Consider the following 18031-nt stretch of genomic DNA (forward strand, 5'->3'; position numbering starts at 1 on the left):
CATCTCTCCTCTGAGCTACTCTCCTCTCTACTACTACACCTCGCCTCTGTCGTCAACCTCTACCTCCACCATCCTCACTATCATCTCCACGATCCCCACCATCACCCTCTATCAGCTCTCTAGGATCTGTTAGCCATGGAAATGGATGATCTGTCCAATATGCGTTGTACTCAGCATCCATCCCTGCATCCTCCACATCTGCCAAAATATCCCAAGGCATGGGAACCATCTCCTGCATCTGTGCCACTGCCTGATCATAAGGCAATAACGGACCCAAATGAGGTTGATCTCTCACTGTTCGTGCATACATCCCTGAGCCACGTGGCATTCGTTGTCTCCTACTGAACTGCCTGCATACTCTGTCATTCAACTGTCGCTCAATGATATATGGTGTCCTCCTGATCAGATACCTACTCCTGAACACATGGTAGATCGACTACATCATCCTCTCACTCCTCACAATCTCGGTACGACCTCCATACCACACTATTTATCTCATCGATCACTCGACGCCAATACTCTAGCCTCCCAACCCGTGGCTGGGAAGTAATCATATCATACAAATGTACATAACTACGCCTATGTCCCCTGCCTCTAAAGTGTATCGGTCGTGTCACCGGAAGATGCTCATATCTCCATACCTGCAATAATATCACTCCACACCCCAATCTCGTTGAACTATGATACACAAACTGATGCAGCTCATAATACAAGTGTGCCAACAGACACAGCCCCCATGCAAACCTGGTGTGCTCAGTCACCAATGTCTCCAAAGTCCTCCCCCATCCCACAGCCAACCCTCGTGTCGCCCTGTCCAGACAGAGAAACCCATTGATAACTCCTGCCAGCACCGCCGACAGAGCCAATCCTGTAGCTGTCATGGTGTCTCAAGCCACATGTCCTACCCTCATCTTTAGTCTCGGATCCTGGAACACTCATCTCAATTCCTCCCTATCTCCCTCTTGATCGTAGGGAACCAACTCCCCATCGATCGGTATCCGCAGTATCCTGTACACATCCTCTAAAGTGATTGTCATCTCACCCATCGACAAATAAAACATGCATGTCTTTGAGTGTCATCTCTCGGCTAATGTAGACAACAACCCCATGTTCGCTCGAAACTCAGGCATATACATAATATATCCTAATCCCATGACCTCAACTATTGCTTTATCCTCCAATGTCAACTTTGTTCATAACTATTGTGTCATAGGGAATCACTCTCTAGACTCAATTTGGGGTAAGTACTCCTGCATCCAATCAAATCAATCGTGTCAATCCTAGTGGTACTCATGTTCATCACATAGTGGTGCTTATCTTATCTTATCCTAGCCTAGTGGTATATATGTCCATCACATGGTGTTGCTCATCAGGCTCTATCTTAGTGCTTATGTCTATCACATAACGTTGGATCCTAGCATATATGTTTATCACATTGCATTATATCCGATTTCGCTAGAGCACTCGCCGGATTTTATCAATTCGACGGCTTATCCTACACTTAGCTTAGCAAACCTACTTGTTTTAGGGCACATATTGAGTGAATCCTCTCAGCAGCTTATCCAATTGGCAACGTATGTTTATCACAGAACTGTCAATTCTAGCCTTGTTTCCAGTTTGTCTTCCCTAGGGCACCTGTTTGAGTGAATCCTCTCAACATCTTATCCAATTGATAGCTTTTGGCTTTGTTTCTGGTGAGATGTGGATTCTGGTATTGTCCCAGTTGATGTGTTCTTATCGATTAGCCTGGTTGTGTGTTGAGCGAAGATGATCTCGGGTTGTGGTTGATCTCCATGACTTGCGAATCGTTGAGGAGTTGCTGTGGGCCTTGGTCGGTATTCTCAAAGGTCTGTGCATCGTTTTTGTAATTTGGAGATTGTTCTTAGTGATTGGAGCCGACATGTTACCGTTGCACGTTTCATGAACCGGTTGGTCTTTGGGCCGACTTGATTAAGTTGTAATTATTTGTGCGTGGTATTTATATGGAGGTTTGCGAATCATTTGAGGACAAAAGTCATATCAAAAAAGTTAGAAGATTGAAGACAGGGCATTGAGATTGAGCAAAGATGTAGAACCGACGAGATTATGATCCGATAGGACTGAGGCCGGAAGGCGGAGGTCCGGGTTAGGATAGAACTGGTATACTATTATCGGAGGTCGATTTGATCTGAGGATGATCTGTGGATCTTGTAATTGCATTGTAAGCATTAATTATTTCCAAGACTACGACCCAGTATGTGGCATGTATCATTTTTCAAATTGTAATAAGATTCAATCTTATTGTTTACCGGTTATGTCTTTTGTGTTGTTACCGGTTGTTCTTTCTGTTGTTTTTGGCACCTTGTTACCGATTACCAGTATGCTTTGCATGATTCATGTGTTTAGCTGCAAGGTTGGGCTATCCTTCATTGGATCTCCCTCCCTTGATTGCGTCAGAACCCCTACTAGACATGTGAATGGTAATATTGCTTTATTTTGTTGATTTACATGATCTTAAATATCTCTATTGGTATTGGTGAATGTTTCATTGTAGGACTTAGATTGTTTGTGGTTGAATCTTTATGGTTTTATAATAGTTCATTATTCACTTTTCACCATACACACTGCCAAATCATACTAACCAATGCAAAGGCAAAGAAGTGATCCACTACTCACCTTCTTCATCTTTCATCAAATGGGGAGAATTGAATGAAAAATCATTAGAGGAAGACATATGTAAATGGTTGTACAAGGATGAAGAAGAAAACTCCATATCAGTATGAAAAAGGCTTCACAATGTTGCAAAGACACGGTTAGAATGACACCACAGGCTTGAGGGCACAACATCAACGAGTTATAGAGCCAATACTACCTACAAAGAATTTAAGAAAACAAGGCCTGGGATATGGAAGGATAGAATCAAGATCCACAAGGCAAGATAATGTACCAGCGATATTAAACATGCCTCCAACTCTGCCTCCCACAAGTGCAACTCTTGACTAGGAACCCACAATCAAAGCAACCTATCATTGGTGGTCTATGTACCTCCTTCCCATGTGATTATATAAGAGGAAACAAGTGTGGCTCCCGTAGAGGAAACCAATACCAGGAATCCAACACTCATTATTGAAGAAGTTGGTATAACCTCCACAGTAGAATGAGGATCCACAAGCTGAGGGGATATTCCATTGGTAGTAAACACCGTTGAGACCCATTGCCTCCTATTGATGAAGTAGATGAACCTTGTGAAGAAGTGTCTTATGTGAAAACATACATTGAGATTGAGACTATCTCTCATGGTTATGAATGGTTATCCCTCCACAGTAGTAGCACCTACGCTATAGACCAGTCCTATGATCATCAACCCCCTATTAATGATGGTATTGTTTATGAAAACAAAGAAATTGACCCCAATTCATGATGACACTACTTTGACACTTGCGCTTGTACTCTGATGTTGACACCTTGTCCTAATGTAGATAGGGACCTTTTCCTAACGTTTCCACACCTTATATAGATTGGGAACAATAGGATAAACCACATCTAGATTGGTTTGAAAATGATAAGGCGATAGCTCAATTTCTTGGCATTCGTGAGGGTTTACAACATGGAGATCACAAAGTTGGTTTTACAATAGACCTTGATAGAGTAGCATACTTTGGGGAGGCAAGTTTGTCCACTAGTCAACAAGAAGAAAATGAAAATAAAAACAAAGCTAGAAAGTCCAACCAGAGAAAAATGGATGATCAACCAGAGGTTATCATATGAAGAAGATTTGACAGTTTACCAACTAATTAAGAGAGATCCTAACTATTGGTAGTGTAGATGTCTAAAATTAATTATGTCAGTCCTTATTCCTTTCAAAATTAATTTCATTATATTTTAATTAATTTTGTTACCTTAGCCATATGATTAATTATATCCAATTCTTCTAAATTATTTCAATTTCAAACCTTAGCCAATATTCTCATGTAATCCCAATTAGTTAATTGAATCCTACAAATCACCCTCTTAATCCTAGCCTAATCATGATCATGATCATTATTTTTCTCAATTTTAAATTCCTCCACACATTCTCTCTTCTCATGTCCCATCCTCCTAATTCATCCACTTGCATTCTAGTTCTCCATTATCCCACCTAATCACTCTCCTTAATCATTTGTGCATTCCTAATCACCATGATTAGGGATGGGTCAACTCTTTACCATAAATGGCTTTCCCATCTCACCTCCCAACCTTAAATGTCATCCACTTTTATCTATCCAAGGAATTTTGAATTACTTGAATCTCTCAATGCCCTCTCTTCCTAAGAAATTTTTAATTGTTGTATACTCAATTTTGGCTTGCTCAAAATTGTGGGATAGCCCCTACAAATTTTGTCCAATTTATAGCCCATGTCTCTGAAGTCTTAAGTTGTCAATTTGAAAGATTGAGCAAAATGCCTTTTAGGAGTTAGTTTTATTTCATTTTTGTTGATTTTGGTGTCAAATTAGGCCCTAGATCCAATTTTGCACTTGTCTAGGGATTTCTAGTGTCAAATCGAGTGCTAAACCCGATATAAATTTGTCAAAAAATCTTAAACCAAAAACCTTAACTCTAATACCATGAAAAGGCAATTGATTCATTGACAAAGAACAAGAGTATTCATTAAATAAGCAATTATAAACAATATTTCTAAAACAAAAACCATCGATAATAAGAAAAATAATAGAAAGTTACTAAAACTAACTAAAGTACATAAATGACCATTAGATGCTAAATATTAACATTATCACTTTAATAGGAACAACTTTTACATTGTATAGAAAGGAAATACATTCACAAACATGAATAATGACAATAATATGTAGGTAAATCTAGAGGTCATAATTTTGTATTGGTGCCTTCCCTTCTTAAGCCACTCTCTTCTTGTTATGTCATTGAATCTACAATAATAGAAAATTGAAATGATTTCACTATTTAAATTGAGAAAATTTATGATATAGCATTTTAAATTCTTCTCTTCTTTCAAATTGAAAACATTGAATGTTTACACAAATTGTAGATTAAAAACATTGAATGTTTACATTTAGTCAAAAAGTGAGGTGCAAGGCAAAATGGCTTTGTAAGGAGTTGACATAGCAACTCCTTTCTGGTGTGTAGGTGTCTTACGCTAATGGCGATGTTAATGTTGATGCAACAACTTCCCTATGTGTTTAGAGTCTTGCAGTCTTCTTTAATTATATATATATATATATATATATATATATATATATATATATATATATATATATGCAAGCCATGGATTTTGTTTGGGATTTGTTAAAAGCTAAATGGATACAATCTATCTTGTTATGCTATCATGATGTATTTATTTACCAATAAAATATATATGATTTTGTATTGAGTAAAAACTTAATATTTATTAGATATTTAATTGCACCACTATAGATCACTATCAAATCAACTTCTATAGCACATAGTATTGAACCCCACTTAATTATCAGCCCCTCTTCTATGTTTCAAATAAGATTTGAGGAAATGAGAATTAGATACAAACAATTTTCAACTTCTATAGCACATAGTATTGAATCCCACTTAATTATCAACCCTACTTCTATGTTTTCCTCTCAAAACCTCAATTAGGAAACTAGATGGCGAGGAACAAAGATGTATGGTTGGAAGGCTTGGGGCAGCAACATGTCTACATCAAAAGAAAACAAATAGAAAGCTTACAAAGATATTTGACCGCAAGCAATTTCAAAATAAACACCACAATCTCATACAAAATCATCTTTGCCCAAAGTTGGTGCATTTCAATTGCAGCAATGATTTAGCTGCTAAGTTATTTTAAGTGAATATAAAGAACATGGAAGGGCACACTAGTCAAAAAAATACAGAAGGAAAAATTAGATTGATAAAAAAAATACAAAATAATTAAATGAAACTTCAACAAGAGTGCCCAAATGCAATTGCAGAAATCAGAAGGCATAATATGATAGAAAAAGCCAAGATATTTGTTTACAAGACAACTCTTGTTATACTCAAGTAAAAAAAGAAAACTTGAGTGCTTTCTAGGTCTGATTCATCACACTTTAGTTCTAAATTTTATCTTATTTGTTGAGTTTTGGACCTGATTTTCTTTGTTGATCGTTTTCTATCCTAGGTGGGATTTGACACTAGTTAAACCTACATAAACACAAACTCAATTAAGCACCGATGAAAATATAACAAAAGCTTCAGAAGAATTGATTGCACCTTGCTCCTTGGCTCAGTCACAAAGGCTCCAATCTAAAGTGCATGCTCCCTTACAAGACATTTAATTCTGAACATAAATTAATTAAATGTGTAAAAAAAAAAAACACAAATAATCAAACTCGTTAAAATGGTACAAATGTAACACAATGCTACAATTTTTGAAATATCCAAAATCCAAAATCAATCAAACAAAATATTCAAAAATTATTCTACATGACCCATCCCTTACATTTTAAGACTACTATCCAAAATCCAAATTCAAGCAAATAGAATATTCAAAAATTATTCTAGCCCATTCGAATAATTAATCTTTTAGAATATCCCTTACATTTTAAGGCTAATCTTACTCTTTAAGCTACCATAAGAAAATTACAAGAAATAAATTATATCCCAAAAGTACAAATACCATAAGAAAATTACAAGAAATAAATTACATCCCAAAAGTACAAATGCTATACAGATTCGGTATTCTTAGCGGTACCCAAAAAGAAGCAAACTTTTAAATGGTACAAGGATATGGAGACGACATAAATGCGTATCATTACTTAAAAGAATACCTCCAATTAGCACTTCTCACATCAGTCAAGTCTCTCTGACTAAATGTGAACAAAATTAACCAACCGTTATATGAACATGACATTGATTTTAGATCTGTTCAAACCCCCAAAAAGTTAATCGTATCATTTGTTATAGAATCTCTTCACATTGATGCAACAAGCCCAAACCTTTGTAATGCCCTGAGGAACACACCCCTGGAGGAATCTCCTTTACAATAGGAGCGAGTCCCATGGACAGTTGGACCGAGGAAGAATTGTAACAGTATGAATTAAAATCCGGCCCTCAAAAAATGGAGTCCTTACTTAAGTTGCAGTCTTAGATAGACGAGGTTCCTAATAGAATTTCAGAATTCTGTAGCTGAAAAAAGCTTTTGGTCTCATGACTGGATTTTGTAACAATCTTTACACCTTGAGCTCCAAAATTTAAAAAAATATATTAATATTGGTCTCGTGATTTATTTTTTGAAACAGAAACACTCAAAATAATTAAAATTGCAAAATACAATCCTCAACTTATTAAGAAGAATTAACTGTAGACGAACAACAAATACAGAAATATAAAGCAAAAACAATCTACTAGAATACTTGAGTATCACCAGCCCAACCCCAAAGGGGCACCCTACAAATTTTAAAATTTAAAAGGCAGTGGCTCCTGTCTTCTTCAGTAAAATTCAAACTTGTCTGCCTGCTTTGAGATAACTACAAAACAGAAGGGTTATTAAGCTTACATTTTCAAGCTTTCCGCCGCTATAAAATCCATAATAACATCTAGGCTCCCAATAATGATCCACGTGTATCTACAAACTTTTCTTAATCAATGTTAAGATTGAAGTTCATGCTTGTATAAAATCAAGGATAGCATCTTGGAAAGAAATGCTCCTAAATAATCTCCATGTATCTACAAACTTTTCTTAATCATTACTGAACTTAGGTTACAACTTGCCTGCTGGTAAAATACCAGAATGGTACCAAGGAAATAAATCCTACTAAAAAATCACCAGATTCACTTACTGAAATACCTTAAAAAGCCCCACTCCATGAAACCCCAGAAATATTCCAAACTATTACAGCCAATTTAGGAAGAGGCAACCAAATTAATTAGATAATAACCAATAAATTTAATTAAAAGAAATCAAAAAAACCGTTAATCGAACACAAACTGACCATTGGCAACCTCAAATTCTGATAGAATAGTTGCATCCCAGAGTCTCGGATTTTACTACAATAATAGCATCAAACTTCGAGCATCAGAAGTTACTTCTACTTAAAATCAAAAGAAAATATAATATGATATAACCCTAAATTGCAATGCACGCGTCGGAACCGTTCACGATCAATCTCAAGTTAGAAACGCACCCACCTCACTCAATAATCTGTGCTATTGATAAGGACCAATTAACAAAGTTTCAATTGATAAAACAAATTGAACCCTGGTAAAACACATGCCCCTTAGTAAGATTCAAAACCCCATAGCAAACAGAGTCAACATTGAGATTTGAAAAGGGTACGATTCCGATAAGTAAAATGTCATTTCCACTTATAATGTATACACAGATATCCATACGGCATGTACAGCATTTGAAAACTATAAGATTAAAAAAGGGTTTCCAAATCGAGACGTACTGGTGGTGTCAACAGACACCGTACAAAACAAAGAGAGACAGAGAAAGTTACGATTCGCTTAGCCCGAAGTAAATTTCGTAACAGCCTTGGTACCCTCAGAGACAGCGTGCTTGGCAAGCTCACCGGGAAGAGCCAATTTAACAGCCGTCTGCACCTCCCGGGAGGAGAGAGTATCCTTCTTTGTGTATTTTACAAGCTTTGAAGATTCCCCTGCTAACTTCTCAAAAATGTCATTCATGAAAGAATTCATGATGGCCATCGCCTTGCTGGAAATGCCGACCTCAGGGTGAACCTGCTTGAGCACCTTAAAGATGTAGATCTTGTAGGTCTCCACGCTTCTCTTCTTCCTCTTCTTCTTATCACCGGCTGCCTTCGGAGATTTTTTGGCGGCCTTTGAAGGAGCCTTCTCCTTGGGCTTCTTCTCAGCAGCGGCAGTGGGAGTTTTTTCCCCCACAGTTTTCCTCTCCTCGGCCTTCTCGGCAGCCTTCTTCTCTGCTGGTTTCTTCTCAGCCTTGGGAGCCATTTTAGCAAAACCCTAAACAACCAAAATCGACCAAGCAGTTGAAAAACTGTGTGACAAATTGTCGGAAAATACGGTTCATATATATGCCGCGTCAAACGTTTGTCGTTGGTTGGTCACTGGAGACGCGGATCACCAGATGTGGTCAATCTCCGCCGTTCATTACTACTTCAATCGACGGCTTAGCGATGATGGGAATTTATGTTAGCCTTTGCCTTTTAAAGGGTGATATCGTAGCTAGGCAATCTAGAAAGGATAAGGATAGGCTTTTTGTCTCAATAGAAACAAATAATTGAAGTCGACCTAAAACAAAAGAAAGAAATAATGAAATACCGAGACAAATCCAAAAAAAATTGACGAACAAACAAAATAAATGAATCTTTCATATTTTTAACTTAGGGGATATTATAGTTTGAATTTTTTATTTATGTTTTTTTTCAGGATTTATATTAAAATATATTAAAGATATTACATTCTTATATCAGATGGCAAAATTTGGCCATGTTTGATCATGATCTAAGACCCAAAATTCATTACAGATCACACAGATATCCAAAATATAGCAAAATTGTCACAAGATTTATAGCCCTACTCACAGCCCATCCTACTACCTGATATACCACATATACTACTGTGGAAAGATTTACAGACATATAACTTATCTGTATACTCATCTATTACAGAGACTAATTACATTATCACTATAAAGTCTTGCTTTATAACAAGAAATTAGACAAAAAGAAGCCAAGGAAGGCAAAAAGAGCAAAACCCTTGTATAGAAATTATCCTCGGCTTGGACTGAGGGAAACATCCATGCTCATATTGGTTCTTTCGCCCTCTAAATCGTTGTTATTGTTGCTCATGGAGAACTCATCATCATCATCTCTCAGACCCATCAGGATTTTGTGTTGTCCGACCCAGGGTAGATTAACATCAATTGCATCCCCGATTAGGGGAGTGAGAGTACCATCTTCAACAAATCCCATTGTTATTTTCAAGACATTGCCTTCCCTGTAGAATCTCTTGGAGTTGTCTTATATCTTCTCTTGGGACTTGTAGATTTACAATAGATTTTCATTCCCACTTGCATGCCTTCCCTACACCTTTAAAACATACAAAATCTTGAATATAAGGACCCCAAGCCCTCTCACATCTGGCTTTTAGTCTTTCTGTATTCATCATATAACTAATAGAAGGATATCCCCCCCAAGAGTCATCCTAGAATAGAGCATTTTGTTGGCATTGCATGAAGATTGCATTGATGAAGTATAGTGTTGTCATTGATGTCAATAGTAACAAGTAATTAAGTTGTATTGCAATCGTAAATGATGCAACAAAGCAACCGGTAGTAAAGCAGTGAAGGCAACCGGTATTATTATTGAGGCAGAGAGATCAACCGGTAACCCTAACCAATTGATAAGCAGAACCCTAACCGATGGAGCTTGAAGAATCAGTTGTGATGATCTGTGACCGAATGATGATGGGAGATGAAGATGCCACGTAAGCATGATGCATGTGATGAGTTTTGAAGTGGATTTGGTGCGTGAAGATAACCATTTATCTTGGGAATGATCAAATGCATAACAATAGGTCGGTAACTTTCAAATCTTGAGTTGAGCTATGTTACCGGTTTTGGGTTGTGTTATCGACCTATTGTATTTTTTTTTAAGGTCGATGAGTTGTTTCAGAGTTGAAAGTTTGTTTGATGAAATTTTAGTTTATTTTCTATCTACTAATTCACCCCCCGCTTTCAGTAGTTGACCAGATCCTTATAGTTTCATCATATTATCAATTGGTATCAGAGCATTTCAGGTCCTCTTGTGTTTAAGCCTAATAGCTTGAGGAAAAGATCTAGGAGAACATGATGAAGAAAGAAGGTCTGAAGTTCAATAGGGAAAACTACAGAATTTGGAGTGATGAGATGAAGATCTATATCAAGAGCTTAGGAAGTCAATATTGGGAACATGTTGTTACTAAATATAACTTGCCTAGTGGGATTTTGACAGATGATCAAAAGAAGGAGCAACAGGAGAACAATCAAGCATTGGAGGCCATCATCAGTTCCTTGTCCAATTCAAAATATGTTGATGTTCATGGATTGGAGACTGCATATGAAGTGTGGAAGAAACTGAAAGATATTTGTAGCGGTGATGAGCATGTTAAGATTTCCAAAGAAGAGAGTCTTAGAGGGAAATTTGATGATAGGCGGATGGTTGAAGGAGAAAACATTCAAAAGTATGGTCAGAGGATCAAGGAGATAGTCGGAGAAATCAAAAGTGTTGGAGGTATAGTGGAGGATACCATAGTGGTTAGCAAGGTGTTGAGAATCCTTATACCGGTCTATGCTATCCGAGTTGCAGGCATTCAGGAACTCAAATCTATTGATAAGACAAAGGTAACTCTTGACTCTATCATTGGTAAATTGATTGAATTTGAATTAAATGGTTTTGATGGAAGTGTTCAGATATCAGAATCTACATTTAGAGCCTCAGTCTCAACCCCACCGGTAAGGAAAAGCAGAGAAGTGAGCTACAATCATGAAGCTAGATCCAGTAGAGAGGTAGATGATGAAGATAATCTAATTGAGCTTGAAGCATTGTTGGCCAAGCGGTTACCTAGAGGTACCGGTAAGTACAGAGGTAAATTACCATTGAAGTATTTTGCATGTAACCGGATTGGACATATTGTTGCTAACTGTCCAAATGGAGATAGTGAGTAAAAACGTGAGAAGTATAGGAAGTATAAAGGCAAAGGTAAAAGAGATTGTCTCATTGCAGTAGATGGAGGAATTATAAATGAAGAATATGAGGAAGATGTAAATGAGGACATTGTCTTTGTTTCTATTAAAGAATAGATATTAGATCAGAAGGCATTGGTCTCTCACATGGATAGTTCACATTCAATTGGATTATAGACAGTGGTTGTTCACACCACATGACTGGTAACTGGAGTAAGTTTCTTACTTTGAGGGAATTTGATGGAGGTGTTGTGAGATTTAGGAATGACTCACCCTGCATGGTGAAAGGGAAAGGGTCCATCTCCCTAAATGGTAAAAGTAGTGCAGATGATGTCTACTGGGTCGAAGGACTGAAACACAATCTTTTGAGTGTTGCTCAACTCAATGACAAAGGTTACCCACTGGAATTGAAGAGTGGAGTCTGCAAGATTTATGGAAGCAAGGGTGAATTGATTGCAACCGGCAAACAAACCAGAGGTAACTTGTTTCATTTAAACTCTAAAGTCAACAATTGTTTGATTGCAAAAGTAGAAGATATTTGGCTTTGGCATCAGAGATTCTATAATGTAAATTTTGATAACATTGTAAGAGTCAGTAAGTCCAAATCAGTAAGACGTTTGCCATAGTTGGACAAACCAGTGAATGCTTTGTGCAAGGAATGTTAGTTAGGGAAAATGACATCCTCAACCTTCAAGAGCAAATCTTTCTCAGCTAAACGTTTGCTAGATTTGGTTCATACTGACATTTTTGGACCAACGAGGACTAGGAGTATTCAAGGTGATCGGTACTTCATGATATTTACCGATGATTGCTCAAGGATGATGTGGGTCACATTCTTGAAAGACAAGACATAAGAATTTAGCAAATTTAAGGCATTCAGAGCCTTAGTTGAAAATGAAAGTGGAAAGAAGATAAAGTGCTTAAGAATTGATCAAGGTGATGAATTTACTTCAAAGGAATTCACTAGGTACTGTGAAGACAACGGAATCAAGAGGCAGCTTTCTGCACCTAGGATACCACAACAGAACAATAGTGCAGAAAGGAACAACCGGTCAGTAGTTGAAGCTGCTAGGACTATGCTAATTCAAGGAGGTGTTGCTAAGACATTATGGAGAGAAGTTGTCAGCATAGCTATTTATACAATGAACCAGATACTGGTTAAAAGAGGTAAGGACAAAACACCCTATGAGTACTAGTATGGTAGATCACCAAATGTCAGTTATTTCAAAAAATTTGGTAGTAGATGTTTTATCAAAAGAGGTGATTATATTGGTAAGTTTGATGCCAAGAGTGATGAAGGCATGTTTCTTAGTTACTCCACTAAGAGCAAAGCTTACAAGTGTTACAACAATCGGACTAAGAAGATCATTGAAAGTGTAAATGTCCGAGTTGATGAGTTTCCTGAAAGTTCGGGTGAAACCAACAAGGAGAAGGAAGAAGAAGAACCTTACACATTGTTTTTGGAACCGGAAGTGGTGAAGCTAGAAGTTGGATAACAGAACAGAGAAGCCCCAGTTCAACCAGAATAGGAAGGTCCAGCAGAAGATGAAGAAAGTGAAGAAGAAGGAGAACCTAGAAATCAAGATCATGTTATTCCAAGGTATGTTAGAATCAATCATGGCCTTGATCAGATTATTGGAGACAAGAATGCAGGTGTGCTAAATTGAACAAGGCTTAGAGAGAACTCTTGTATGATCTCCACCATTGAGCCTAGAACAACAAAACAAGCCTTTGTAGATGAAGACTGGATCAAGGCAATGGAAGAAGAACTTGACCAGATAGAGAAGAACAATACTTGGTCATTGGTACACAGACCAGAGAACAAGAATGTAATAGGTACAAAATGGGTATTCAGAAATAAATTGAATGAAGATGGAGTAGTGGTAAGAAATAAAGCCAGATTGGTATGCAAAGGATATGCACAAGAAGAAGGTGAAGATTATGGTGAGACATCTGCACCAGTTGCAAGATTGGAAGGAGTAAGGACTCTACTTGAATTTGCAGCATACAAAGGATTCACAGTATATCAGATGGATGTTAAGTCAACATTCCTAAATGGAATATTGGAAGAGGAAGTCTACATTGAACAGCCAAATGGTTATTCTTTAACTGTAGAAAAGGATATGGCGTGCAAATTACATAAGGTATTATATGGATTGAAGCAAGTACCAAGAGCATGGTATGAAAGATTTCACTCTCACTTGGTGAAGATAGGTTTCCAGTGAAGACAGTAACATATATCTCAAGACAGAAGGATATAAGATACTGGTAAGTGAGGTATTTGTTGATGATATCATTTTTGAAGGAAATGATGATATGTGTCATGACTTTGTTAATGAAATGAAGAGTGAATTTGAGATGTCACTGGTAGGTGAGATAAAAAAATTCATAGGTTTGCAAATCCAATAGATGAAGGAAGGTATTTTCATCACACAGTCCAAGTATGTGAAATAAGTGTTGAGAACTTTTGGAATGGGAGACTGTAAACCAGTTGGAACACCAATGGTTATAGGATGTAAATTGTCTAAGGAAGATGATTCTGCATCAGTTGATGAAAAAGAGTACAAGTCCATGATAGGTAAACTACATTATGTTGTCCACAACAAACCAGACATTGATCATGTAGTAGGATTGGTTGCTAGATTTCAGAAAGGCCCGAAGGAGTCACACATGGTAGCAACCAAAAGAATTTTCAGATACCTGAAAGGCACAATTGATTCTGGATTATGGTATCCATATGCAGGAGAATTTGATTTAAAAGTGTATACAGATGCAGATTGGGTAGACAGTGTTGATGACAGGAAGAGTACAACCGGTGGAGCATTTTTTCTTGCAGGAAAACTAGTGTCTTGGAGTAGTAAGAAATAAAGTTGTATCTCTCAATCAACTGCAGAAGCTGAATATGTTGCAGCATATATGAATTGTACCCAGGCAATTTGGATGAAACACATTTTGGAAGGTTTCAAGTTGAAGATATCAGAACTGGTAATAATTTTTTGTGATAACACAAGTGTTATAAACATTTCTAAGAACCCAGTGTTGCATGCTAGGACAAAGCATATTGAGATGAAGTTTCATTTCTCGAGAGAGAAAGTGCAAAGTAAAGATGTGTCACTGGAGCATGTATCTACTAAAGAACAACTAGCATATATCTTTACCAAACCTCTACATAAGGCTACATTTGAGTATCTTAGAGGTAAGTTAGGGGTTGTACCCCTACATGAAGTCAATTAAGCAGATGTGGAAGACATCAATCCCGGAGCCTATTGAAAATATTGAAGAAGGATTGGTGTAGAGTGGAGCTACTCCACAAGGGGAGCAACTAGTTGTAGATCGGTGAAGCAAGAACCATAATGGTTTACCTTCACTTTGGCATTGTTGTCAAAGGGGGAGAAGAACTGTATATGATTGATAGCCAGTTACCAGCTAAAGGCATGAAGATACAGTTGAAGGAAAGTATATGGAAAAATGTAAACCAAGATTCCTATACATGTGTATATTCTTTACTATCAATCATCACAATCATTGGGTATTGATATCTGTATTGCCATCAATACCAAAGGGGGAGAATGTTGGCATTGCATGAAGATTGCATCGATGAAGTATAGTGTTGTCATTGATGTCAATAGTAACCGGTAACAAAGTTGTATTGCAACTGGTAATGATGCAGCAAAGCAACCGGTAGTAAAGCAATGAAGGCAACTGGTATTATTATTGAAGCAGAGAGATCAACCGGTAACCCCAACCGGTAACCCTAACTAGTTGATAAGCAGAACCTAACCGATGGAGCTTGGAGAATCGGTTGTGATGATTATGATAGAATGATGATCAAAGATGAAGATGCCACATAAGCATGATGCACGTGATGAGTTTTGAAGTGGATTTGGCACATGAAGATAACTGTTTATCTTGGAAATGATCAAATGCATAGCATGGAGTGAAAAACACGTGATGAGTTACATGATCTAATGTGCAGTGATCTAGGAGTGGTTGAAGTTGTCTAGAACAATGTGTAGTTGATTGCTATGTAATCTAATGGTCAAGATTGAACTGATATGTTTGTAATCTCTATGAGATTTGTAGGTTTTGTGTTGTGTTATCGACCTATTATATTTGTTTTTAAGGTCAATGAGTTATTTTAGAGTTGAAAGTTTAGTTTCTTTTCTATCTACTAATTCACCCCCCCCCCCCCCCCCCCCACCCCCCCCTCTTTGTAGTTGATTGGATCCTTATAGTTTCATCATATTATCACCTTTGGGCCATCCGCTACATCTCATGTCAGTCTCTTCACGATCAATTCTCTGCAAGAGAGGATGAAGTTCCACACCCTGAACCCCCTAAGAGGGTTGTTTGTTCTAAATATCGACTTGCTCCTATAAGGTATTTTCCTTGTAACATTTTAACCCACTTAAGATGTGGTTGCTCAAAAATTTTCCAGACTAGTTTTGCACCTAAAACTCGATTTTGCCACACTTGTTTCTTCAAACCAACCCCACCATACTCTTTCGGTTTGCAAATAAAGTCTCATGCAGTTAGGGTCATTTTCTTCTTCTCCTCTAAAATTAGCCAAAAGAAAGACCTCATCCTTTTGTTTATTTTTTCAGAGGCACCAATCGGTAGAGCAAGGCAATACACGAGATAGATGGACATGGCGGATAGAACAACCCTAAGCATAACTACTCTTTCGGCCCATGTTAACCATTCGCCCTTCCAAGAAGTCAATATCTTATCCATATTCTCTTTTAATGGGTCTCATAATTTGGATGATTTAATGCAACCTCCAAGAGGTAGTTCAAGATATTTTCAAGGAAGGCTACCTTTATTAAACCTCAAAATTCTCAAAATTTCTCTTTCCATCCATGGTTGAATAAAGAAGAAAAATACTTTTTATTTTTCTAAGCTAGTTTGTTGGCTTGAGACCTTGGTGTAATTATCCAAGATAATATTGAAATTTGAAGATTCCTATAAGTATCCTACCTCCATTAGCATTGTATCATCCACAAATTGTTGATGTGACACAACAAGAACATAAATTATGATGTTAATCCCCTTAACTTTTCCCAGTGACTGTAATTTTTGAATGTTTCTTCTCAATGCCTTGGCCATGAAAATAACCAAAAAGGGGGAAAGTGGATCCCCTTGCCTTAGCCCTCTCGAGGCCTCAAAATATCCCTCAGGAGAACCATTGATTATCACTAAGAATTTTGTGGTAGATATGCAGTAGAAAATTAACTCTACCCATTGTTTGTTAAAAACAAAACCTTCTAGACACTTGTAGAGAAATTACCAATCTACCTTATCATAGGCTTTCTTTATGTCGAGTTTGATAAGTATACTAGGTAATTTTTTTGTTTGAATGGAATGTATTGCCTCCTGAGCAATTATGATCCCATCTAGAATAGATCTGCCAGGCACAAAACCCTATCGTTCCTCTGAGATGATCTATGGTAGTATTACCTTTATTCAATTAGCCAATGCTTTCACTAGCTGCTTATACAAAGTGTTGCATAAGGAAATTGGTCTATAGTCCTCAAAACCTCTAGTGGCTTCCTTTTTGGGAATCGACACCAGAAAGGTGTTATCGATTTCCTTTAGAATTTTGGCTCCATTTCTAGCAGCTTCTAAAGCTTCTGTCATCTCATGACCTAATATGTGGCAACATTTTTGATAAAAAACAACAGGAAACCCGTCTGGTCGAGGAGCTTTATTTAGGTGTAATCGGGACAATGCAAGATGTATTTCAGCCTTAATGAAATTTGCTATCAAATTGAGATTTTGTCTCTCAGGTATCTTATTGAGGATACATGATAACATCTCAGCTTGGTTTGTTAAGTTTGATCCTTCCCAGTTGTTAAAAATTTATTTGAAGTAGTTAACACTTTCTTTAGCTACTTCTTCTGGCTTATCCACCAATAATCCATCCTCTTTGGTGATACTAAGGATCATATTGGTGCCTCTTATGACCTTGGTGCTAGCATGAAAGAATTTTGAATTACTATCCCCCTCTTCTAACTAATTTTATCTAGATTTCCACCTCTAATAAATCTCTTCCATAGCTAGTAATTCTTTATACTTTGCTACAAGCATTTTTTTATTTCTCATATAGCTTTCTGTCCATTCCCAATTTGATAACTGTAGCGTCAAAAGATTGTGACACTTGCAATTTCGACTGCATTTGGGTCTTCACGATGGCGGCACAACGTTGAACCTGAATGGAGACCCCGAAACCTGTTTACGACATCAAAAACTGCATCTTTCTGCACCTTGGCCTGATCCTCCTTGCACCCTGCTGTCCCGGGAGGTGGGACCATGGCGCCCAGCGCCCTGGTCCCTGGCCCTATTTTGGGCCCGGTCTCTTGTTGGGCATCGGGTCTTCAA

The 18031-nt window shown here is 37.5% G+C and overlaps 1 protein-coding gene across 1 annotated transcript; it reads right to left on the bottom strand.

Moving 5' to 3' along the window:
- Positions 1-8283: 8283 nt before the first annotated feature.
- On the bottom strand, positions 8284-8978 carry LOC131053578 (histone H2B). Its single transcript, XM_057988204.2, has one exon. It carries the CDS (start codon positions 8917-8919, stop codon positions 8455-8457), a length of 465 nt encoding a protein of 154 aa, XP_057844187.1. The 5' UTR covers positions 8920-8978; the 3' UTR covers positions 8284-8454.
- Positions 8979-18031: the final 9053 nt, after the last annotated feature.

Source organism: Cryptomeria japonica, chromosome 4 (assembly GCF_030272615.1).
Source record: "Cryptomeria japonica chromosome 4, Sugi_1.0, whole genome shotgun sequence".
NCBI lineage: Eukaryota > Viridiplantae > Streptophyta > Pinopsida > Cupressales > Cupressaceae > Cryptomeria > Cryptomeria japonica.

Coding starts and splice junctions, on each gene's coding strand:
- LOC131053578 (XM_057988204.2), bottom strand. CDS start 8,919: ATGGCTCCCAAGGCTGAGAAGAAACCAGCAGAGAAGAAGGCTGCCGAG.